Genomic DNA, 26,747 nt, shown 5'->3' with positions numbered 1-26,747 from the left:
AAATCAAGAGGTCTAGGGTGCCTGGGTGGCTCAGTCAGTTAAGCATCTAACTCTTGATTTTGGCTCAGGTCATGATCTCGTGGTTTGTGGGATAGTGCCCCTCATTGAACTCTGCACTGGCAGCATGGAGCCTTCTCGGGATTCTCTCTCTCCCTCACTTTCTGCCCCTCCCTCGCTCTCTCTCACTCCCTCCCTTGCTCTCTTTCACTCCCTTGCTCTCTCTCAAAATAAATAAAGTTAAAAAAATTAAGAAGTCTAGCTAGACTGAAATGGGAGGATGAAAGAATGGAAAGCATCAAAAGTGACTCCTAGAGTTTTGGTCTGTATTACAGGTGGGATGATGTTACCATTAACTGAGATAGAAGACACTGGAAGAAGACAAGGTTGGGGGTGGAGGAAGGGATGGAGATCATGGGTTGTTTCGGGACACCTTGAATTAAAGATGCTTCATTCCACCCAAATGGAACTTCCAAGCAAGCAGTGGAAATACTGGTTCAGAGCTCAGAAAAAGAAATTTGGCCTGGATATATATAAATATGTGAGTCATCTGCAAAAAGTGGTCAGTGAAGTCAAGGACATGGTTGACATCCAGAGGGAAACTAAAGTATGAGAAGAGACAAAAGTCTAGGACTGAGCCCTCAGGGACTATCCATATTTAGTTAGATAAAGGAAGTTGAGCTCCAGGGGTGCTCCAGGGGTGCCTGGGTAGCTCAGTCAGTTAAGCATCCAACTTTGGCTTAGGTCATGATCTTGTGGGTTCGAGCCCTGTGTCAGGCTCTGTGATGACAGTTGGGAGCCTGGAGCCTGCTTTGGACTCTGTGTCTCCCTCCCTCTCTGCCCATCCCCCTGCTCGCACTCTGTTTCTCTCTTAAACATTAATTTTTTTTTTTTAAAGAAAGAATGTGGGCTCTGGTATCAAATTACCAGAGTTAGAATCATGATCTGAGTATGACCTTAGGAAGTCATATATGCTTTCTAAGTCTTGGTTTTCTCATCTGTAAAGTAAAGTGATTATAATGGTCCCAATTTTGTCAAATGAGATATTGCAGTGACTGACACACTGAAAACAAAATATTAATATCAGTTATTTAAATTATCCATGGTCCCAACTCCCCATGAATGGATAATTCTATAACTTTAATTTTTACCATTAATTTTTTTTATTCAGAAAGAAGCTTTTATCTGTCCCCAGATATTTCCTGTTTTCCTATAATGTCACAATCCACCTAGCTACCCAAATCAGAAACCGGGAGTGATCCTTGTTTTTGCTTCTTTACTTCCACTGTCCAAGTCATAACATTCTCACGATTCTTCCTCCTAAACAGCTCTTTCATTCATCCTTCCCTGCCTCTCCCTTCTTCCATAGCCCTAATTTTGTTATTGTAGGTGAGGCATGGTACAGTACCCATCTCATTCTAGGTGTTCAATAAGCATTTGCTGTCCTCTTTGAAGCCATCCTCTCATGTTTTTTGGTAGACTTCTTCATAAGCTGACATTAAACCATGTTCTGCTAGTCTCGTCCACTTCTATGGATAATTCTTCCACATTTTAGCTGGGTGATACTGGGATGTCTTTAAGCTGATAAATGCACTGTCTATTTATAGGGCTGTTAATATTGAAATGAGCAGGTAAGAAGTTTAGCATAAGACATGACATAGAGAAAGCATTTACTTTTTTTTTTCTTTTAAGAGACAGTGGAAATATCTCTGGTTCAGCTTATTTTCTTCTTCCTGTCTTAAATCTGGTATAGGGCAAGCACCCTGCAACTAAGAGGGAAAAGCCAAGAAAACTGCAGAGGTGACTATCTGACATCATTGAATGAACACCAGTGACCACCTATGTCCAGACTTCTCCTGTTTGTTTTTGTTTAAGCCATTGGGAACTGGCTTAAACTACTTGATCTATTATTTGCAGCAGAAATGTCCCTAATGATACACTCCCAATTTATACTTAACAGTTTTAGCTAACATTTTTTCCGCTATCCTTGTAAGCAGTTTATACAGATGAACCCATAGTATCTACAGTTATGTCAAACCTGTTTCTATTTTGAATCATTTCACTACTTTATTTAGCTTTTTGGAGCAGTTTTGTCAGGTACAGTGCCCAAAAGTCTTAGGCAATCATCGTTCCCCTGTCTGTGGTGTACAATGGAGGTACCATCTTGTTAACTAAAGGCAATCGTTTCATCCTATATATAGAATATGCCAAATTTTTCCTCTATTCCACGAAGAAGCCACTTAGTAAACTGGAAAGGTAACAGGTTGTGGAGTTGGCCAGATGAAAATAAATTCTAGTTCCACCACTTTCTAAAATGTTACTTTCTTGATCTTCAGAAAGGGATACAGAAAGGGATAGTATTACCTCAGAGGGTTATTATAAAGAGTTCAGATTAATGCTGTCAAGAGCCTAGTATAGTACACAGTGTGGAACACAAGAAAAACCAAGAATGGGAGCTCTTTTGTTGTCTTAATTACATAGAAGGCAATGAGTAAATGTTATTGCCCCAATCCCCTCCACAGAGCATATAACAGTATGCACTTCATCAAGGAAGATTAGAATTAAAATTCACCCATACGAAGCTTTTGCAGATTAATCTCAACTATTCTGACCATACCCTTTCTGAGTCATTGACATTTGTATAGTCACATGTCTTTTAAAAAAAATCTTAATCAGATAAGTGATTTCCACTACCAGTTAAACACCCCAGCAATGCATAATTACTCAAAAACATTTTTGAGATTCCTTTTTAAGAGAGAGCTTTCAGAACATATTACTGTGTCCTGTATCATAGATATTAGTGACTGAGTGAATGCTGGTCTTTTGGGGAAGGCCACATGAAAAATACTAGGACTGATGGTGGATACTGGTTAAAGTTATCTATCTTTTTTTTGAGAGAGCCAAAAGTTGTTTCTAGCTACTACTGATTGATAAGGTGGCTGAAAATTATGCCAGGTGATTTTATTGGAGTGTGGGAACAAAATAAAATAAAATAAAATAAAATACAACAGAAACAAGTGAGATTTAAATATTGAGAAATAAAATTTTATGATCTGTAAAGTGGCTCTAAAGGTAATTCTAAAATGTTTTGGTGCTAATAGCCTTCAAGGATGCCTGCTTTGAAAGGCAGGATTCGTGTATGTTTAAATTTGGTTAAAAATTAGTTTCCTTCTTTATTCACAAATGAGCAAAGATGATCTAATTTTATATACATGATTTCCTTTACCCGAAACAAATAAAGTAGAAACACAAAGAAAAAGTCTGGCAGGAAAGATCTTTTTTTAGTGCTTAAGCCAATCTTCCAGCATTGCATATTTCAAATCAGTGGATTTTTTCTACTTTTTTGACAAATGTATTTTGCAAATACTCTGTTGGAATGTCTCCTTTAACGCGAAAATGGCCTGATTTGGATGAATTCTGATGTAAACATCATTCAACAGCTTAATGAAACAATATAATTCTGTCATACTATCGCATATAGTCTTTGCTGTGAAATTCTATTTACCGACCTCCTAAACTGATAACAAGCCCGGTAACGGGTCGCGTCCCAGAGTCTGAAACACATTTTAAAGAGCGGGTTGGCCTGCCAGCCTCCAGGGTTACTGTATCTCTACCCCTTCCTATCCCAGACCAGCCAGCTTCCCGAGGCTTTGCTCACCTAGCAACCAGGCGGCGACGGCAGACACTTCCGGAACCCCAGGCGGAGTCGTCCAATCGGCTCTGCAGGTTCGCCGCAGCGGCTGATGGGGCGCGGAGACTGCGCTGCCGCCGGCGTCTGCACCATGGTGACGAGCGGCGGTGGGGCCAGGGTAGCCATGGCGGCTTGGTCCACCTTCGCCGCGGCTGTGAACGTATTCCTCCTCTTGGCCCTCCAGCGAGTCTCACACGCCCAGACCTTCTCATTTCCATTCCTGCAGCCGGAGTCGTGCGGCCACAACCAGTACTTCGATATCTCCGCGCTGTCCTGTGTGCCGTGTGGAGCCAACCAGAGGCAGGATGCCCGAGGTGAGACCGTTCAGGGTGGGCCCTAGCCAGAGTTTTAACCCTCCACGCTTCTTGTTGCCCGCTGCCCCCTCCCCCTGTCTCTGAAACACATTTTCGTCGGCGGGAAGAAATGTTTCAGGAAAGTTAACTGCCAACTCCTGAGGGGTGGGTTTCCTTGGAGGATTGCAGCTTGCACACAAATGAGGTTGGGGAACCCGAGTAAACTACCCCCTGAGCCATGGCCGATAATTAATTTCTCGGCGCCAGTCCCTCACTTCTCATCCGAGGGGTCTTTCGGGAGGCACCTGGAAAGTCGCCCACCGAAGATAGAAAAAAAATAGAGAAGGAACGAGGTGTAGAGAAGTAGGTCACAGGATGGGTTGCGGAGGGAATGCAAATTAGCGCTTATAAATTTTGTTATCTCTTTATCTTGCTCTTCAAATCCCAGAAACCTAGAGCTAGAAGGGACCTTAACCATGATTAGGTCCAGTCTTCTCATTTTACAGATAAGGAAATTCAAGCCTCGATGATGTTGTTACATCTTCTTTGTTACCTGAATTGTGGATTGGAAGAACTGGTGTCTCTCTGCCCTCAGTCTCAAGCCATGTATTTCCACTATACAGTGTGTTCTTAATATAGATTTCCTTAGGACTCGTCCCTTTTATTATTGAATATTACTAATTGCCCTTAAAGTCTCTTTGTATTAAACTTGTTGTTGTTGTTTTTTTTCCCTTCAAACGTAGGTCATTTGGTCCCAGTTCCCCTCACTGAAACTGCTCAGAATAAGACTTTTTCCATATTCTAAGGTCCGAAATGTTTTCACTCTTGATTTGGTCACCCATGGTGTTAACTTTCTCCCATCTTCAACTTTGATATATCCTCATTAAAGTTGTCATTTAAGACTGGGCCGGCTCCTCCGGTGAGGATGTATGCATGAGGAAGCATTTCACCGGCTCTTAAACTGTAAGGTGTTGCTTCATAGTTACGGACCCAGATATTGGATGCATCCTACTACATAGATTGCTATGGGTGCTGTTTCCACTTGATGCCTCCTTAGAGAATGTTGTCCTTACCTGTCCAGCAAGTTGAATGGTGATTATCTTATAAGGCCTACTGTCTGTCCAGAGGAAAACAATGGTTTATTTGAATCAAGGTAACTTTGCTAATAAGGTTTTGTTTTGACAAAGTAAATTTGAATTCATTGAATATATGTGTATGGTTGGATGAAATAGAACAGTAAAATTTCCCATAGCAGTTAATGCATAGTTTGATTATTAAAATTAAAGTTCAGTACTTTAATAGTTCAGTTATGCTTGCACTTAAGGTGGTAGCACGTATGGTACCTACTGCGTGCCATACACATTCGAAGATCTTTGCGTATAATAACTAATTTAACACCCATATCAACCCTATGAGGTAAGTACTGTTATTGCCCCCATTTTGCCAAAGTGGAGACCAAGCCATAGAGTTTAGTAACTTGCTAAAGGTCACACAGCTGAATAGCAGAATTAAGATTAGAACCCATGCAGTGCTGATTCCAGAGTCTTGCTATTAACAGCTATACTTCTTCTCAAGATTTTAAGAATATTAAAATTTTCCCTATCTTGGAGCTTTATTTTTATTTACCAAGGTCAAAATTGACTGTTTTTATTTTAGGAACTTCATGTGTGTGTTTACCAGGATTTCAGATGATCTCTAATAATGGAGGACCTGATATTATTTGTAAAAAGTGCCCGGAAAACATGGTATCAAGTATTTATTTTAAAATCATTTTACTGTAAAAAGTAGTAAATTAACATATCTTTATTTTTTGAAACTACATTTTAATGCTGTACTATAATATGGTCCCAAAACTCAAAATTATTAAATTAACTTTGTTTTTCTCGAGTAAATTTTGGGAAATGAGTGAAATTTTATGCAGACTTGGAAAAAAACAAATGTATTGCCTTAGTTTTTAAAGTCTGAGATTTAAAAAACCACAAAGCTGTGAATATTTGTGTCTTTATATTTTCTCATAGAGTAACTCAGTGACTTAAAAAAAATAGATGAATGGTATATATAGAGAACAAGTTGGGATGTGTGAGTTTTTTGACTGGTACAGATTGAGTTCTGTGCCTTACACCTATTGTGTTAACAGTCTTATATAACAATTCATGTTTATAATGATAACTGAGGTGTGATAAGTTCATGAAATGCCAATTGCATCACTAAAGAGGTTAAATAATATCTATTGCTGTTTTGTTAGTCATATCATAATTTTAGGAAAATTAGTAAATTAATGGTTACTATATGTAATGATTCTTAATTAACAGAAATACATTTTCCAGTCATTTTGGATAATTGGAAGTCTTTGTGAGCCAGTTCTTTTATAGCGATGTTTCTTCTCATTATCTGAATAAAATAATTGAATCTGGGAATTTAATGGTCTAAAATACTATCAAGTTAATTATTATTAAGTTACTAGTTTAATTTACCAGTTGTCCTAATTTATGGCTAACTTGATTTAACTTTTAAGTTTGATTTTCACCTTAATACATATTTTATATTTTTGTAAATATTGACCATAGATGAATTATCAATGATGAAAAGCTAATATGAAATGGCTACAAAGCAAATTTATTTTTCAGTGAGATTACTAAACAAGCATAATTTTTATTTTTCCAATGTTTATTTATTTATATTGAGAGAGGGAGAGCATGTGCGCACATGTGTGCACACGAGTGGGGGAGGGGCAGAGAGCGAGAGCGAGAGAGAGAGAGAGAGAGAGAGATAGAAGGAGAGAAAGAATCCCAAACAGACTGGTACTGTCAGGGCAGAGCACACTGCAGAATCGATCTAATGAACCCTGAGGTCATGACCTGGGCCAAAATCAAGAGTTGGACGCTTAACCGACTGAGCCACCCAGGCACCCCAACAATCATAATTTTTAAATAGCCCTATATAATGTGCTGACAAATATAGGAGCATTTCATGATAAATCCAGTCTTTTCAACTAAAATTAAAAATAATTTGTGGCATTGTTTTGTTATTACCATTTGTTCTCTATTCATTTTGGTTACATTCATGTTTTTGATATTATATTTTTGCCCCAGGTTTAGGAAAAATCATATAATATAATATGCCTAATTTTGAATGTCATATTTTATAAAAAACCTTCATTGAGGCACTTGGGTGGCTCAATCAGTTAAGCATCTGGCTCTTGATTTCAGCTCGGATTTCATGATTTCATGGTTCATGGGTTCAGGCCCTGCATCAGCTCTGTGCTGACAGTGCGGAGCCTGCATGGAATTCTCTGTCTTCCTCTCTCACTGCCCCTCCACCACTCAAAATAAATAAATAAACTTAAAAAGAAAAACAAAACTTTCATTAATACAAACAATTCTGGATTGAAACAAATATCCTTATAACTTTAACAACTTTATTTACATATTATTCATACACTATAAAATTCACCCATTTTAAATCATAACTTAATTTTTAAAAGCTAATATATTTGGATTATAAAAATTAGAGGGGCGCCTGGTTGGCTCCGTCAGTTGAGCATCTGACTTTGGCTCTGGTCATGATCTCGTAGTTCATGAGTTTGAGCCCCACATCGGGCTCTGTGTGGATAGCTTGGAGCCTGGAGCCTGCTTCAGATTCTATGTCTCCCTCTCTCTGCCTCTCCCCTGCTCATAATTTGTCTCTCTCTCTAAAAAATAATAAACATTAAATTTTTTTTTAAATAAGTAAAAATTAGAATATTTTAGAACAGGTAAAAACCAAACTATTAATTGACTGTCTGTTGATTAAATGCTGTTGAATTTTGTTGTTTTTTCTTTGTAAATGGAAAAACTGAATGGCAATATTACTTTGAAAGAAATGACTCATTTGAACTGAAAATCATGAAGAAGAAACAACGGTTGCCCAGAGTTAACAGTAGTCTGTACATAGTAATAATGTATAGCTTAATTTCGGAAAGTGAGCACAGTTTAACTCTCCAAGAAATATTTATGTAGCTCATACATGCATGATTTATTTGAATCTTGACTACAAATTGTACACTACTGTGGCTTCTTGAATTCACAGCATCAATTAAGAAGGAGAATTTACTTATTGATTTATTTTAATTTAGAAAGGTGTTACTGAAGATGGCTGGAATTGCATTTCTTGCCCTGGTGGTTTAACTGCAGAAGGAAAATGCCACTGTCCTACTGGCCATGTTTTAGGTAAGAAGTAGATTCTTTATGAAAAAGTAGTAGAATCTTCACTTTCGCTACTTAACAAATATATATTTATTTATTTTGAGAGAGAGAATGCGAGCAGGGGTGGGGCAGAGAGAGAGAGAGGAAGAGAACCTCAAGGAGGCTCCACACTCAGTGCAAAGGCTGATGCAGGGCTTGATCTCAAAAACTGCAAGATTGTGACCTGAGCCGAAATCAAGAATTGGACACTTTGGCTAAGCCACCCAGGCACCCCCACTTATGTTATTTTTGATAAGGACATTAATGGAAATACCTTGGTGAACAGTATTTTTTATTGCCCAGAATTTAATGATGTTTAAGTCAACAGCAGGCATTGAGAAGAGAATAAAAAGTCCTACCTGATTTAAAAAAAAAAAGTCTTAACAATGTACAATTAGATGGTAAGATGGATACTTCCTTAATATGATAAAGTATATATGTTTCAACTCAAAAGTCAACATGGTGCCTAATAGGGAGAAAGTATAAGCATTTCTATTGTCAGGAAACAGATAAAGATGCACTTAGGTAAGTGAAAGAAACAGGTGGTAGAGTAATTAAAAAGGAAGTAAAAATCATTAAAAACTAATTTTTAGGGGCGCCTGGGTGGCGCAGTCGGTTAAGCGTCCGACTTCAGCCAGGTCACGATCTCGCGGTCCGTGAGTTCGAGCCCCGCGTCAGGCTCTGGGCTGATGGCTCAGAGCCTGGAGCCTGTTTCCAATTCTGTGTCTCCCTCTCTCTCTGCCCCTCCCCCGTTCATGCTCTGTCTCTCTCTGTCCCAAAAATAAATAAACGTTGAAAAAAGAAAATTTTAAAAAATAAAAAATAAAAAAAAAAAATAAAAACTAATTTTTAATGATTTAATTATATGTTTAGAAAACCCAAGAGAATTACTAAAAATTATCATAAACAATAAAGGTTTTGGGGTAAAAAATTAATATCCAAAAATTAGTAGACTTTGTCTATCTAAACAACAATCCTTTAGAATATATGAAGAAAAGATCTTGTCTACAGTAGCAACAAAAAGAAAAAACACCTGTATAAACTTCAGAAGAAATATATAAGATAAATCAATTGAAGAACCTTAGAATGCTTCTGCAGAACACAAAAGTTGGCTTTAATAAATGGAATACATACCTTGTTCTTGGAGGGGAAGATTAAATATTATAAAGATATTAGAGGGCCCCTGGGTGGCTCGGTTGAGCATCCTGCTCTTGATTTCAGCTGAGGTTGTGATCTCACGGTTCATGGTTTTGAGCCCCATGTTGTGCTTTGCACTGACAATGCGGAGCCTGCTTTGGGTTCTCTGTCTCCCTTTCTCTCTGCCTGTCCCCCACTCCTTCTCTCTCTCCTTCTCTCCCTCTCTCTCTCTCTCTGTCTCTCTCTCTCACAAAAATAAACAAGACATTAGGGGCGCCTGGATGGCTCAGTCAGTTAAGCGTCCGATTTGGGCTCGGGTCATGATCTCACGGTTTGTGAGTTTGAGCCCCATGTTGGGCTCTGCTGAGAGCTCAGAGCCTGGAGACTGCTTCAGATTCTGCGTCTTCCTATCTCTCTGCCCCTCTCCTACTCACACTCTCTCCCTCTGTCTCTCAAAAATAAATATTTAAAACAATAAAAATAAATAAATACATACATAAACAAACCATTAAAAAAAAAAAAAAGATGTTAGCTCTCACAGTACCCGTCTATACATTTAACAGAACCTTAATAAATTCTACTAGAATATTGTTTGTCTGTTTTAGAGACTAATTCCAAAGTTTATCTGGAAAATATGAAAAGCCAAGACAATTATGAAAAAGGAAAGAGAAAATAACCCCATCAGATACTATGTACATTTTAAAGCTACTGTAATAATATGAATGGCTGGTCTATGGGTTACACATACTGATGGATGGGACTTAAGATAGAGAATCAAAATAGATCTAATCTGTATCAGAATGTGATATGGGATAAAAGTAGTATTTCATGTCAGTGGAGAAAAGACTGATTAGTAAATGGTGTTGGGGAAACTTGGAAAATACTAAGTCGGGTTTCTAACTTATTGCTTAAGGAAAAATAAATTTCAGGTCAAATATCTAAATATTAAATATGAATCTAAAGAAAAACGAATTTCAGGGTGCCCAGGTGGCTCAGTTGGTTAAGTAAGGATACAGGGAAATAGTCATTCATATATTACTGGAGGATTATAAATTTGTGCAGCGTCTGTAGAAAGCAACTTGACAGTATTTATCAAATGCAGATCATTGCCCAGCTAGCCCTTATCTGGGAATTTCCTATTCCAGTGCAGGGAAATATATGTCTGAAGAAGTGTATGCATGGCTTCTTATTGAAACATTAATCCTAAGACAAAATATTGTAAGCAATGTAAAAGTTTGTTAAGAGGAGATTAGTCAAATAAACTCTGGTACATCCATACAATGGTATAGAATGCAGAAAAATATAGATTATTATATAGAAAAATAATGCAGTTCTTTATTGCTGTGGAAACAAATCCAAGATCCATTAAGTAAAAAAACAAGGTATATAAAGTTTATATTCATTCATCCACAAATATTTATTTGGTACCTGCTATTTATCAGTTCTGTTTTCTGTGTTTGGTGAACTACCATTTATGTTTTCTAAAAAAGATTATACATGCATATGTGTTTATGCACAGCCTATTTCTGGAAGAATTTACAAGGAACTGATAACAGTATTGCTTCCAGGGAGGAGAATTCGGTATCTGGGGGGAAAAGGATGGAAGAGACTTAATTTTCACTTAAAATTTTTTTGTGCCTTTTTTATTCTATTTATATATTATCTATTCAAAATTAATTTTATAGGGGTACCTGGGTGGCTCAGTTAAGTGTCCGACTCTTGGTTTCTACTCAGGTCATGATCCCACAGTTCATGGGATCGAGCCCTGCATCAGGCTCCACACTGAGCATGGAGCCTGCTTGAGATTCTCTCTCTCCCTCTGAGCCTCCCCTCCCCCAAATTATTTTTTTAAAGAAATACAAATCTCTGCCATCAATTTATTTAAAATCTAGCTAGAAGGCAGGATATGCCTATGGAAAAGTAATTTGCAGAGCAAAATAGCAACAAAATATTTTCACAGGGGCACATATATTAAATCATCAAATGAGCATTTATAAACAATAAATGCTCTGTAAAGAGGAAGTCACTTCAACCAGGGTTGTTTAGGAAGGTTGTCATGAGGAGGCAGTGTAATCGTGGGGCCATAAAGGATTAATGGGACTTCAAAAGGTAAGAAAGAGAACATCTAGGCAGAAGGAGCAGTGTGAGCAAGAGTATTATTATAAACATAAACATCTAGATTGAAAATAAAGGAATTGGGAGGATAACAGTTTGTTGAGTTTAAAGGTGCTTTGGTACAGATGGCGGAAGGCCTTGAATGGTAGGATGTTCTGTAGGCATAGGCATTTTGTTCAAAGCTTTGAACAGGAGAATGATGATTAATCTGGCAACAATCTGTTGCATTTGTTCATTCAACAAATATTTATTGAGCTCCTACTATGCGCTGGCCATTGTGCAAGGGCGCAAAGCATAAAGCAGTGAAGAGGATACAGTGAACAGGCACGAAGTCCCTGCTTTCATGAAGTTCACATTTAAGGAGTGGAAGAGCAGAAGTAGGGAGAGCTGTGAAGAGGCTGCTCTGGTGCTGTAGACATGTGGCTACTGGACCTGAACCAGAGCTAGAGGGAATTATACCCAAAAGAGTAGATGCCAGAAACATTAAAAGGATGACAGTAGACCTAGATGAGTGAAGGAATATAGGGATGAGGAAAAAGGAAAAGTCAAAATATCTTTGGGATTTCTAAGTGGGGATGAAGGTGATGATGGTTCATAGATTCATGCTGTGAGGAAGTCATTATGGACTGAATTTCTGAAACAACTTTTGACAGAGATCACTGGTACAGAAGTGGCAGTTTTAGTAGGTTGCTGAGAATGGAGGCTAGATGCCCGGGGGGCCAGATGGTGGCTCTGACACCTAGAGACCCCTTAAGGTTGAGTGACAGCTGTGAAAACAGTATTTCACTATCTTAGACACTACTGTTACGTACTTAAAATTCTCCATGGCATGAGCTCCTTAGAGCCACCTTGAACTTTTGCTGTTGATTTGTTCTGTGGATTTGCAAGAGGGGTTGGAGAGGAATGGAAGAATACAGAAAGAGGGTACATCTTACTTATTGCACCGCTTCTCTCAACTCTTCCCGTTTCTGACATAAAAAGAAAATGATCAGATAATCAGGTAAATAATTTTTTAAAAATAATTTTAAAATAATTATCATTAAAAATATCAAAATTCTTGAGGCTATAGAATGAGAAATAAAAGTCTACACTCCCCATCTATTTTATTTCCCAGAAATTAACCTAAAGTAATTATTTTTTCTCTATCTTTCCAAGTTTTTAATGTATTGCAAATATTTTGGAATGTCTATTTGCAGTGTATTTTGGAGAGAGTGCCATAAGAGCACATGTAGATTTACTACTTAAAAAGATATATCCAGGGGCGCCTGGGTGGCGCAGTCGGCTAAGCGTCCGACTTCAGCCAGGTCACGATCTCGCGGTCCGTGAGTTCGAGCCCTGCGTCTGGCTCTGGGCTGATGGCTCAGAGCCTGGAGCCTGTTTCCGATTCTGTGTCTCCCTCTCTCTCTGCCCCTCCCCCGTTCATGCTCTGTCTCTCTCTGTCCCAAAAATAAATAAACGTTGAAAAAAAAATTAAAAAAAAATAAAAATAAAAAGATATATCCATATTTTCAACTTAAAATTTTTACTTTTTAAAATTAAAGTAATACATGTATATGGTTTGAAATGTAAATAGTATAGAAAAATATAAAAACCAAGGGTCCTTGCCCTTCCACCCTCACTCTTATTCTTAGTTCTCTAATGTAACCACTATTAAGTTTCTTTTGTGTTCTTCCAAGAATGCTTTATGTATTTATATGTTTCTGTACATCCTTGGAAATATTTATATGTTGTCATACTTATTTCATCATAAATATTTGTTCACAAAAATTAAAATTTAACATAAAATTATAAAACTTGATTTAACAGAACGGCAGTGAAGCTAAAAAGCAGTACCTTTTACTGAGCAGTACCCTGTTCAGTACCAGAAAATGGTTATCATCATGTAGGAACATGGGTCCCATGAAATCAGATTTTCCTATTTTTAAAAAAATGCTAAAAATACACAATTTTTATGTGAAACCTTCCAAATTAAAATTTCCCAAATTCAAAAAAGAGTTTATTGAGCACTACCTGCCAGGTGCTGGCAGACAGTGGTGAATCCAACTTAGGTTCTAAGCAAATTAATAGTATATGCCAGGGCATGGTAAGTGCTGTGAAGACAAGGGAGGGAGGGGGGAGAGAGAGAGAGAGAGAGAGAGCGAGAGAGAGAGAGCGCGCCAAGTGTTATATTACATGGATGATCATGGAAGATCTCTTTGGAAAAGTGACATCTGAGCAAAGATTTGAAGGAAGTGCGGGACAGAGCCATGTAGATCACTAGGGGACTCGTTCTAGACAGAGGGAATAGCAAGTACAAAGATCCTGAGATGGGAGAATATTTGGCATTTTCAAGGAGCAGCAAATATGCTAATGTGGGTAAAGTAAATGAGGAGGAAAGCAGAAGTAGATGGGTCTGGAAAGTTGGGGTGATTGTGTGCAGATCATGTAAGGCCTTTTGGCTGCAGTAGTGACCTTAGAAAGTACCCCAAGTGAGATGGAAGGCCATTAGAAAGTTTTCAGGGGAGGGGCGCCTGGGTGGCGCAGTCGGTTAAGCGTCCGACTTCAGCCAGGTCACGATCTCACGGTCCAGATCCGTGAGTTCGAGCCCCGCGTCAGGCTCTGGGCTGATGGCTCAGAGCCTGGAGCGTGTTTCCGATTCTGTGTCTCCCTCTCTCTCTGCCCCTCCCCCGTTCATGCTCTGTCTCTCTCTGTCCCAAAAATAAATAAACGTTGAAAAAAAAAAAAAAATTAAAAAAAAAAAGAAAGTTTTCAGGGGAGTGAAATCATCACACTTAGTTTTGAAAAGTCTTGCTCTAGCTTCTGCCTAGAGAATAGAACCAGGACTCCAGTTAGGAAGCTGTCATAAAAGTCCAGGTGATAGATTGATGTCCCTTGGCCTGGGGTAGAGTTGCGGAGGTAGAGAGAATAATTCAGTTTCTGGATATATTTTAAAGGAGGAGCTAACAAGATTTGCAGATTTATTTTGTTAACTTTAATTTTATTGTTTTTAATATACAGTATGAAAAGAAATGAGGAAACTCTAAGGACTAGGGCCTGAGTAAATGGTCCAGTGGCATTGCCATTTACTGAGACGGGGATAGGGATGACTGTAGGAGAAACAAGTCATTCACCTTTACTTTGGTTAAACTCATTTTTACTATCTTGCAAAAACTTAAAACATTATGGACAAAGCATTACTGATAACATTATGATTAGGAGTAATGCCCTTTGACCATTTTTCTCAGTGCTGGTTCTCTGTTAATTCCCTTAGCCCCAAAAGTAATTGTTAACATTTTGATGTGCGTGCACATACACGTTTGCGTGTGTGTTTCCTTCTAGAACCTTTTCTTTTCTGTTTTAAAATAAACATTACAACCACATTATATAAATGTTTCATACCAAAAATATTGTTCTAGAGCGAACTTTTTTCAGTTACCAGTATGATCTGTTAGATTACGTAATTCTTTTTAGTCCACTCCATAGTATTTCGTAGGATGAATATACCATCATCTTGCTATTTTAAATATGTAGGTTGTTTTCTAACAAGTAACTACCTCAGTAAATATCCTTATACACATGTACAAGTGTTTCTGTAGGTTAGGTATCTAAAAATGAAATTGTAGTGTTGTAGGATATGTGAATTTAACATTTTAATAGGTGCTACAAAAAACCCTCTTAAGTTGTAGAAACATGTCAACTGTCTATGAAATTGCTTGTTTCTGCATACCTGCTGTAGCAGGAACGTACAGGTAAGAAGTAACAAAAAAGAAAAATAAAGAAAAAAATAATTTATTATTATGATTTGGAAGGTTAATTTTTGTAATTTTTTTATGTGGGAATGAGGAAGGCTTCACTTTTCTACACTTTGTTATGGTGGTATTTGACATTCCTCTTATACAAATCAGGTATCTTAAATATACCTGATTATTTATAATAATTACAAGGGGACTGTACTAAGTTTATAGAAGGTTATATGTTGACTTTGAGTTACATCTTAATTTTGTTTCTAAATTGTTTAGTGGAAAGAGATGTTAACGGAACATTGTTGTCTCAAGCAACTTGTAAGCTCTGTGACGAAAATGAAAACTCTTTTACAGTAGCAAATGCTTTAGGAAACAGGTAAGTGGTGTGCTGGGTGCTGACTTTAAATATCATCGTACATTTATATGGAATCTATACCTTTTAAAAATACTTCCTATGATATCACTTGTTCCTCATAATAGCCCAAAGAAGATAAAAGTAGATGTTAACATATAAAGAAGCTGAAGATCAGAGAATGAGACTGATTAGGGTTCAAAGCTTGGTTCAGTCTCTTATCAGTTGTTTGACCTTGGCTAGCTCAGTAAGTCAGTCTTTTTGTCCTTAGAATGGAAATATACCACCTACTTCCTAGGCTGTTATCACAGCTCAGAAATCAGTATGTGAATTCTTAGCATAGTGCTTCAGAGTAAGTGCTCAGTAAAAGGTGCTTTTTTTGTTTGTTATTATGAAATTTGTACATAATCTATAATATATATATAGTATATAAATATTAACTTCTATTTGCAGCATCCTTACTGTGTGCCAGGAACTGTGCTTTAAAATAATGTTACATAAGGGCACCTGGGTGGCTCAGTCGGTTGAACATCCGACTTCAGCTCAGGTCATAATCTCACGGTTCGTGGGTTTGAGCCCTGCGTCAGGCTCTGTGCTGACAGCTTGGAGCCTGGAACCTGCTTTGGATTTTGTGTTTCCCTCTCTCTCTGCCCCTAACCCATTCACATTCTGTTTCTGTCTCTCTCAAAAATAAATAAACATTAAAAAAAAATTTTAAATAATATTACGTAAAAAAGCATGTTAATAGATAAATGGTAATTATAGTGACCCAGAAACCCTGATTAATAGCCCTGTTCTTTATCACTTCCTGTTTCCCCTTTATGCGTGCATATGTGTGCACCACATAAACACACAGCCCTGTCTCTCTAACTCAAACACAGTATCCCTATTTCAAATTCTTCACATTTTTATAGAGAGCTACATGATGACTTTTCCCAAGTTTAAGAGAAAATAATTGAGTAGCTTCTCCTGGGGGTATTTAGTATTGGATCACCTCTTCCCTTATGCTGATATGGATTGTAGTATCCAAATATTGACTATTGGGCTGATCCCCAGGTCTTCCCCTCCAGTACCGCCTTAAGCCCACTTCTATGCCATGCCCCAGTGCCTCCTACCTGCTCTATCTTACGAGTAATGAATACTACAGACCCATCACTGTCCCCGCTAGTACGGTGGATGCTCTCCCTCCCTGGATATCATACATTAATGAAAAATACAAAGTATTTTTCTAAAATAAATAAAGATAATAAATAGACTTTAAAAGTGTTTGTCACAGCTTTGATCAGGGGATAGACACATTTTTTCAGTATATGTTTCCTTTTTGCTTTGTGAGAGGCAAAATAAGGAATGTAGATTTGATATAACTACCTATGAAAACAGATTGGGTTTTACTTATGTGAGTTTGTTAGGCTCTTAATTGAGTGACTTAACCATCTTTTTTATTCAATATTGTTTATTCTGTACACGCCATGTAGTTTCAAAAGAATATTCTCCTATTATTGGCTAATATTATTTATTTATACCTTGCTTTGTAATACAAGGAGTGGTATAAAAATAATCAAATCAGTGTTAATTTTTTTAATTTGTTTAGTTTATTATAAGTAATTACTTAGTTGAATGAATCTATTCTAATCCAGCATTTAAGAAGACAGATTTTAATGAAATTAGATCTAGCATAATTCATTAACATTTTAAAATGTTTTTGTTATATTGACAGATGTGTTCGATGTGAGCCAACATTCGTCAATACCAACAGGTCCTGTGTGTGTTCGGAACCGAACATTTTAGTAAGGCTAAGCACATTAATGAAGTGTATATTTTAAAATTAAGTTATACCTTTCCATAAACTGTTTTTTTTTTTAATTTTTATTTATTTATGAAGACCGGGGGATTATGTTTCAGCAGCACAGTGAATTTTCCTTCACGTGTAATTTCATCTGCCCGTTATGGAGAACTTGTGAGTATGTTTCAGTTTTTTTGTTCCATTCTTGTTGCATTACTTCCTTTGGTCATCAGTCTGGGGCTAAAATGAGAAATATTTCTGTGTAAGTCACTTCAAAACACAAATAAATTGGGGCGCCTGGGTGGCGCAGTCGGTTAAGTCCTGCTTCAGCCAGGTCACGATCTCGCGGTCCGTGAGTTCGAGCCCCGCATCCGGCTCCGGGCTGATGGCTCGGAGCCTGGAGCCTGTTTCCGATTCTGTGTCTCCCTCTCTCTCTGCCCCTCCCCCGTTCATGCTCTGTCTCTCTCTGTCCCAAAAATAAATAAAAACGTTGAAAAAAAAATTTAAAAAACAAAACAAAACACAAATAAATTAGAAACAGTTACTCTCTTCTCTACCTTAGCTCAAACTTTTTCAGTGAATCTCCGAATGTTTAAGCTGGAAAGGTCCTATATAGATCCTGTAAGGAATGAAGCATTATTTGTTAAGAGCACCAGAGACTCTAGACTTGAACCCTAGGTTGCCAGTCATTAGTTTTATATCCTTGGACTTACTTGATATTTCTAAGCTTCAGTTTTACTGTCTGTACATTGGACATAATAATAATAGCACTGAATAATGAGCACTGAAAATAAAATACCCAGTATGGCAGCAGAGCTTGTGGCAGGCAGGTGAGGACCCGGTTGCTCAAATTATCCTTAGATGAATGAGAGTCGTTAGAAGGGACAGGAGAACAGCCATGATGAAGGTGGTATCTGGGCTCTTAAGGAATAAAGCAAAAATCCCTGTTCTCCAATATGGTCTTGTGGGAGTGATAGGCAAGTACCATGCATTTGCAAGCCAACAAAATAAATGCTAATATTGGGGTACAAATACGGAGCTCTGAGATCACCCCAAATTGCCTCATTTGGAATAAGAGGTGTGTCTTCTGGAGTGTTCCCAGTCTCAGGTTATAGTGACCTTCTGTATACCATTGTCAAACTTGCAGGCCTTTAATTTTCATTTTTCCATTTGTTTTCTTTTTGCCTTTTTAAAATAATTTTGCCAAAAGTACCAACAACGCCTCTTTTTTCTCTTTGGTGTCAGATCACCAGTCATTTAGAAGTCATGCCTCTTTTAGTCTCCTCTGATCTGAAATAGGTCCTTAGTCTTTCGCTGTCTTTCATGAACTCAACAGCTTTGAAGGTTACAGGCTTTACAGTCTATAGGATGACCCTCAACCTGGATCCAGCCAGTTTTTCCTCATAATCAGGACATGCTTGGCCGGAAACCACAAAAAAGATGTCAACGTATTATAACAGAGGGCACACAGTGTCCATTTGTCCCACTACTGGTGATTTTAACTTTGATCACACGCCATAAAGTCACCATGTCTACTATAAGGGTACCATTTTTCCCTTTATAATAGGTTAGTATTTTGTAAAGAGAATTTCCAAGATTGCACTTTGTCTTCGCCAACCCTAACAGTAAGTTAAACAACAATAAAGTGATGTTTGCCTTTATCAACCACTACTAGTATGGTTGCCAAATATTTCCATCATTCCTTCTTCATTTATTAATTGACATTCTACTATAAGAAAGAATTTTTCCTTATTTTCATTTATATATTTGTTTATTAACATAGGTATAGATTAGTGGGTTCCTGTTTTATTCAGTTGGTTATAATCCAGTACATGCATTATTTGTTTTGATCCTCAAATTGTCCTAGATTTAGCTAGTAGAAGCTTCTTCAGTTTGTTTCCTGTGTCTTTTTGATATATCTCCATCATTCTTTGAGCATTTCCTTCCTTTCTGGAACAAAAGATTTCCAGGCTTATCTTGTACTTTTCCTACCTCAGCCCTGGGATCAGCCATTTCTTTAGAATTTCTGGAAGATAATAATTAGAAACCAAGATTACCACATGGAGCATGCCCTTTTAGGAGGCAGATACCTATATACATACACACATCTGTAACTATTTATTTTGTATATGTATTGAAGTAAATGAGTTCCCACTGATACTTTCAATTCCAAAGCAGTACCTCAGCATTCCTTCTAACTCTCCTTTTGACAGATTTTAAGTACCGTCTCCAGCAGTGCGAAATCTGGGTCTCATCTTCAGTTTACTCATTTGCTCAGTGTAATAGTCTTCCAACCATACTGCTCTCTTCCATACCATCTCCCCATCCTTCTTCACACCACTTTGCAATAGATCTGTTGCAGACTCTGTTAAGAAAAGATGGACAGGGAAAATCAATTCCATTCTTAAAGTTAATTTGATTCAGTTAATACATTTCATTTAAACATTATCAATCTTGAACACTGATGCTTTCCTAAGGACAAGTTTGGAAACCTTGATTTTTAAGTCATTTTATAACTAATGTTGAGACAGGTTCTGTGTAGCTTAAGTTATGAGGCCTGTAAACAAATATAGTTAAGATTATATGACTATTTTGGCCCAGTCCTCAGCCTGGCTGACATAAGAACTCAGTTTTAGCAGTGCACTTGTAGTCAGTCAGGACCTAGGGGACCAGTACAAAATAATTAAACCCATAAGAGACTAGATGGTGGATAAAGCAAAATGCATGTTTATTAGTTTATATATATTAATTGCCAGCTAGACTAAAATACTTACATTGACTTGATAATGTACACGCTTCCTAATTGGAAAAGTGTGCTTAGAACATTACAAATCAGGTGTTCTCTTGGGTAATACAGAATTGGAACATAATTAATTTTGTATAATTTTATGAGAGCATTTAATCCTACTCTAGGAATGTACCTGCCAATCAGTAAAGAGTTTCCATATATACGGGTCAGTGTGTTCCCATTGTCTGTCCCCAAAGATAGTAATAGTGATCTAGCATCTTGGCTTTGTGTTTTTCTCAACTTTTTTTTTGAAAATTTCAAAATTACAGAAAAGTTAAAAATATAAGTCCAGGAATGTGCCTGGGTGGCCCAGTCAGTTTTGAGCATCCAACTCTTGATTTCAGCTCAGGTCATGTTCTCACAGTTCGTGGGTTCAAACCCCACACTGGGCTCTGTGCTGTCAGCATGGAGCCTGATTGGGATTCTCTGTCTTCCTCTCTCTGCCCTTCCCTGCTCACTTGTGCACTCTCTCTCAAAATAAATAAACTTAAAAAAAAGTACAAGACCAGGACTATACATACATCTTTCACTTAGGTTAACCAATTACTAATGTTTTGCTGCATTTGCTTTATAATTCTGTATGTATGTAAAATGCATGCATACACACACACATTTTTTTTCAGAGTCACTTGAAAATAAGTTGTAGACTTGTGACACTTCACTCCTAAATATCATATTATATAGCCCCTAAGAACAAGGGGATTTTCCTGGCTTCACAGCAAAGAAACTAAGATAATAAAATTATCTGATATACTGTTCATATCTAAATTTACCCTGTGTTCCAATAATGTCCTTTATGCCTCCCTTTTTGTGGGTGCAGGGAGAGAGGAGGCAAGAATCCAAGGATTCATTTAAGGATCTCACAATGTAATTAGTCTTTTAGTTTTCTTTAGTCTAGACCCTGCTGAATTTTGCTTTTGTGGGTTTGCGGGTTTTTTTGCTTTTTTGACTTTTATAGAATTGAAATGCAGAATCCAGGCCAGGTCTCTTGTAGAGTGTCCCACAATCTGGATTTTTCTGATTGTTTTCTCATGATTAGATTCAGTGAAACATCTTTTCACAAGAATATGATGTAGGTATTGTGTATATCCATTGCATCATAACAAAGAGCACATGTTAGGTTGTCTAGTTCCTGGATGTGCTAAATTTGATTATCTGGTCACGGTGGGATCTGCCACTTCTCTTCATTGTAAAGGTACTGTGATTAATAAGTCAGTCGGAGATTTTACTTTGCGACTTTGTAAATATCCATTTTAGTGGCCACTGATGAACCAACCTTGCCTGAATCAAGTTTTAAATCGGTCATTTCAAGATAATTTCACAATTCTATTATTTCCTTTACATTTAGTAGCTAGCAGTCTTCTGTAAAGAGTGCTTTCCTTTCTCTCTATACTTTTTCTTTCACTTTGAACTCATGAAATCTTTATTCAATGTGCTATAATTTTTTACTGTTTTTTTTTTTTTTTTCCAAAGTTAAAATTGTCTTCGGGCTTCACTTTAAGACAGTTCCTATGTTATTTTGACGTGTCTCCATCAGTCTTTTTGCACCTTCTTGGTTTCTCTATACCATGTTCCAGGCTCAACCAATATAATTTTTAATAGTTACCTAACACTCTCATTACCTAACACTCCCCTTTGAATATTTAGGTTTTCTGTTATTAATAATATTGCTATCAATCATTTTATGCACAGATATGTTTTTCCTTTTAGAGAGATTATTTCCTTATGATAAATGTCCCAAGTGTTTCTAAATTCCTGGGTTAAAATGTGTGGATAGTATTTTATGAAAGGATCATGTAGGTTTAACATTGTCACTGGAATTGTCTGTGGGTTTATTTTACATGAATTTCAAAACACTGTTGTCTTTGCTTTCCATTTTTACTAGTTGTTTTTTTTTTTTTAATGTGTTCTTCAATCCTGTATGCAGAGGTGATGTTTTTCTTTAAAAGGGAGAATTGCTACTTGACGAGATGAAAATAGTGACTTAGAATTTTACTTCAGATTTTTTTGATAGCTATGATGCCATGTTCCATATAATTTGGTTTTATCTCCTCTCTGTCCATGCCTCTGAATGGTGTTTCTTAGTGTGTCATTTTTTAGCAAGATGTGCAGATAAGCTCTAAAGCAATGGTTCTTAGCCAGAGATTTATATCTGCAGCTTTCAGAGCACATGCATGCCTTGGTCTCCTGGAGATTGATTTGGAATGCAGTCAGGCATTTTCTGTTCTTTGGAAATTCCACAGGTGACTCTGATGCCCATCATTATTTGAGAATCGCCACTCTAGAGATTTTATATGTCAGTTACCTGCTGTATATCCCCAATTTCCTGTTGCTTAGAAATCATTCATAAATGTTTCTTTTTTATTACTTGCAAATTTAATACAGTATAATAATCCTAAATCAGCATGTGTTGGCAGTGAAATGCTAAATCAATACCTAGTTTTTCTTTTATTTTTTTTTTTTTGCCATCTTGTTCTTTGTTTCTTGTATTAGTAAAATGAGTGTAATAGTTTTTTTTGGATTATAGACACACTGTTTCCTTTTATCTTTTGCCTAAGTGACATGATTTTGTAATGCAGTCCCTCTTTGTGATAACTGAGTTTGGTTATAATTAACTCTTATATCCTCATTAAAACTATTTTCTAATAACATTGAGAAAGTGCTAGTAGTCATTTCCCATTGGAAAATATGCATGTTAATATTTTCTTAGCAGTGTACATAAGGAATCTTCATTTGAACTTAAAACTAAAACTTATCTTTTTGTGAGCAGGGCATGTCTTTCACTTCAGAATGGTTTGCAAAGTATTTGCAGTCATCAGCAGCTGCTTGTTGGGTAAGTTTAAGTTGTTTTTAAATAATTTTATTTCATTTTACAAAATTGTCCTACCACCATTTTTTCCCCAGATAATAAAAATCTTCTAAGATATATCTTCTAGATATATCTCCTTGGTCATATTCTATAAGAAAAATAAGCCATTTCTAGTGGAAAGAAAATACACAAAGAAAATGTTTTTCATTTCACATTTCATTATACACAAATTGAATGTCTTCAAGCTTGTTCAGCTAGAATGGAGTGTTAGAGGAAAGTGATTCATACTGTCATTTCTTAAATATTAATTATTGACCTACTGTGTGCCAGGCCCTGTTCTCAAATCAGGTTATGTATTTCAGAAAAAGACAGGAAAAAAATCCCCCCATGGAATTATATTCTAAGTAAATGCAGGTGGTGCTAAGTGCTATAAGACAAATAAATCAGGATAAAGAGCATAGAGAATGGAAGGGGTACTATTTTATACAGGGTGGTTGGGATACATATCTCTGTGAGTGATATTTGAACAAAGTCCTGAAGGAAGTGAGAGTGTAAATATCCAGGGAAAGAGTGTTCTAAGTAGAGACCACAGCAAGTACAGAGATTCTAAAGCAGTTCTCTGATGTGTTCATGTTTAAGAAACAGGAAGGAGGCTAGAGTGGCTAGAGCAGGGTAAGTAAGTAAGGGCAAGTGGAGAGGTGAATTTGGAGATGAAGGGAGTGGCTACAGTAAGGACCTAGAGTTTATTGCAAGGGGGATTAGAAGGATGTTGTGCAAAGGAAGATAATGACTGAACTTCAGATTTTGAAAGGATCACTAGCATGGAGAATAGATTTTGCTGAAGCAAGACAGAAGCAGGGAGACCAGTCGGGAGAGTATTACAATAACCCAAGTGGGAGATGGCGGACCCATGAACAAGAGTGGTAGCCTAGGTCTGAGAGAAGTTCAGCTTCTAGATACACTGTGAAGATTGAGGCAATAGGATTTACTGATGAGCTGGGTATGGGTATGGGAAGGGAGAGAAAGAAGATCACTGAAATGTTTGCCTTGAATCAACTGTAAAAAATAGAGCTGCCTCTTCCTGATAGGGAAACTGAGAAGTTTGAGTGGCAAACTCAACAAATAGTATTCTTTCAAATATAATTATTTTACCTCATAATTTTTTAAATGTCCTGCTATGTTTTTAGTTAGTTCTTTTTTCAACTGCTCATCTTCATATGTTCACCTGTAATTTACAATTAAAATGTACACATTATTCAAGTGGAAAGTTCTTTTCTACTTAAAATAGAGGAAGGATATTAAAGAGCAAAAGAATACCGCCAAAAAGAATTTGTAGACTAGGTACAAACATAATTTTTATATCAGCTTTTGCTTAAAGTATTAAAGTCCATGTTACATTTCTTTGCCTGGTTACCTTTACATGGTTCTCTCGTAGGTGTATGCCAATCTAACATCTTGCCAAGCTCTCGGAAATATGTGTGTGATGAACATGAATTCTTATGACTCTGTCACTTTTGATGCATGCCGACTGTTTCAGTTTATCTTTGAAAATACTGGACTGCGCACTGTTCATTCTATTTCATTTTGGTAAAGATACCCTGATTGATGAACTGTCATTTTGACCAAATTCAATGCAGTTACTTTCACAAATATTAGTAATAAGATATATTGGTACCGTGTTACTAAAACAATTGTAATTATTTGTAGGAGACGGAATCTTCCATGGCTCTTCTATGGAGACCAGCTAGGATTAGCACCTCAAGTACTCAGTACCATACCTCTTCCTACAAATTTCAGTTTTAAAGGGGAAAACCAGGTATAAGTTATTAGATTATTAGAGAACAACTGTATTTTGATTTATAATTTAAAATTTATAATTAGTCATAATTCTTGCTTCCTTAGGTTTTTTTCTAAAAATTTAATTACTAAACTAAACCAAAATATCAGCTGTTCATAGAAATTAAACAATATAGAGTTTAGCAGCCTTACTGAGTGTATGGATACCTCTGGATTATGTGGTTGTGGCAGTAAGTAGTACGTGTAGGACTGGGAAAGTAGTTTTCATCACCAAATGCCAAACAAACTCTGTCCTTCTCTGTCTCTACATTTTTAAGAACTGCTTCCAAAGACTGACTGGAATCTATGCCATTTCCTTAGCATAAATTTTTGTGCTAAGGTCAAAATTTTTACCTTCAGCTTTTTAACCTTCTAGAATGATGGAATATTCTTGTGCCTGCTCACCCCCCACTCTTGTACACAAACACACACACACATACTTAACAGTTTTGAAGGAAGTTACTTGTCACTGGCATTGCCTCTCAATTCTGGGATAATAGTTTTAATGCAAAAAAAACCAGTTCATTTATTTTAGGTGCATTTAATTATAAAGATACTTAGATTAATTTTGCTTCAAAGTAAAGACAGTTGAATTTGATATTTGATCTCTGGAAAAAGAAAGGATCAGTCAGTAATGAACGTTTCTCAATAGAATACTGCATTGCTTCTAGAGTATGTAACATTTTATTCTTGTTTTTATTTAATCAGAATAGAAAACTGAAGTTTATTGCTGCTTCCTATGATGTAAGAGGGAATTTTCTCAAGTGGCAGACATTAGAAGGAGGTGTTTTACAGGTGAGCATACTTCTAGCTAAAGAATTCCTACCTAATGTGCCTTATTTTTGCCTCAGCAAAGATAAGGAAAAGACTAGATGTTTACTAGATTAACTTGCATGGCTACGTTGATTTTTTTATTGTGTTTTAAATGGGAATTTCTTAAAACTACTTTAAGAAGTATTACATAAAACATGTTGTATAGGGGTTTAAGAATTCTTGACTATAAGCAAATAAAACATTATTCTGAGATATTTAGCATTTGTATTGTTTTGCTCTAGCTTTGTCCAGACACAGAGACAAGACTGAATGCTGCTTATTCTTTTGGAACAACCTATCACCAAAATGTAAGTTTGGACTAGTCTATATTTTAACTTGATTTCACATCAGCAATATTGGGATGATCTTTGAATTTCAAAATGTTTTCAATAGTAGTGAATAATTTCACTGACTGATATAGTTTTTTATTATTTGGGTGTGGAAAGTCTTACCTTGTCATCTATAGCATTTAAAATCATATATTAGATTTTCATAATTATTATTTATTTACTTTTAGGCATATAAAATGATATTTTCTTCTGAGCATTTTAAAATAAAGTGAAAATATTATATTTAGTGACTAATAAAAATGTTACTCCCTCCTCTCTCTACCCCCCAGTTAATAAATCAAAATGCCTCTTTCTTTCCTTCCATACTTTTCTCCCTTCTACCCTCCCTGACAGTTCCTTCCTTTGGTAACCCATTTTGAAATTACAGTATTTACAGTATGGTATAAAGGAATGTTATGAGCCATTAAACTTCTGAAAGACAGACATTCACTTGTCTACAGAAATACTTCTTGATAAAATGCATATACATACACCATAGAACAAAACTGTGATTCCACTTTTGTCAAAACTACAATGAAAACTATCATGGAAAACAGATTGGAAGACAATAAACATTTTTAATAGTGGTTATCTCTGGATGGTGGGATTGCAGGTGATTTATTTATTTATTTACTTTATTATTTTCCAAACCTCAGGGGCACCTGGGTGGCTCAGTCGATTAAGCATCTGACTTTGACTCAGGCCATGATCTCACGGTTCGTGAGTTCAAGCCCCGTGTCAGGCTCTGTGCTGACAGCTCAGAGCCTGGAGCCTGCTTTGGATTCTGTGTCTCCCTCTGTCTCTGTTCTTCCCCTGCTCATGCTCTGTCTGTCTGTCTCTCTCTCTCTCAAAAATAAAC

The 26,747-nt window shown here is 36.8% G+C and overlaps 1 protein-coding gene across 4 annotated transcripts in view; it reads left to right on the top strand.

The window, feature by feature from the left end:
- The window catches only part of TMEM67 (transmembrane protein 67), a 70,999-nt gene that overhangs the window by 9,000 nt on the left and 35,252 nt on the right, over positions 1–26,747 (top strand). For 2 of the 4 annotated variants that reach the window (XR_015246525.1, XM_025922726.2), the window contains exons 1-11: positions 3,739–4,002; positions 5,638–5,726; positions 8,096–8,189; positions 15,455–15,554; positions 17,248–17,317; positions 17,413–17,487; positions 22,872–22,934; positions 24,346–24,497; positions 24,618–24,726; positions 25,455–25,541; positions 25,802–25,867. Coding sequence is in view for 3 of the 4 variants with exons in the window: in XM_025922726.2 (XP_025778511.2) it covers positions 3,741–4,002; positions 5,638–5,726; positions 8,096–8,189; positions 15,455–15,554; positions 17,248–17,317; positions 17,413–17,487; positions 22,872–22,934; positions 24,346–24,497; positions 24,618–24,726; positions 25,455–25,541; positions 25,802–25,867 (1,167 nt within the window). In the remaining variant the exon portion in view is untranslated. Of the gene's footprint in view, positions 1–3,737; positions 4,003–5,637; positions 5,727–8,095; positions 8,190–15,454; positions 15,555–17,247; positions 17,318–17,412; positions 17,488–22,871; positions 22,935–24,345; positions 24,498–24,617; positions 24,727–25,454; positions 25,542–25,801; positions 25,868–26,747 lie in introns of those variants that run through there. The other 2 variants (XM_086695007.1, XM_086695006.1) reach the window with 2 other exon arrangements.

This window comes from Puma concolor, chromosome F2, assembly GCF_028749965.1.
Source record: "Puma concolor isolate L17-30 chromosome F2, mPumCon1.1.hap2, whole genome shotgun sequence".
NCBI lineage: Eukaryota > Metazoa > Chordata > Mammalia > Carnivora > Felidae > Puma > Puma concolor.
This window is presented reverse-complemented; position numbering and strand designations above follow the sequence as displayed.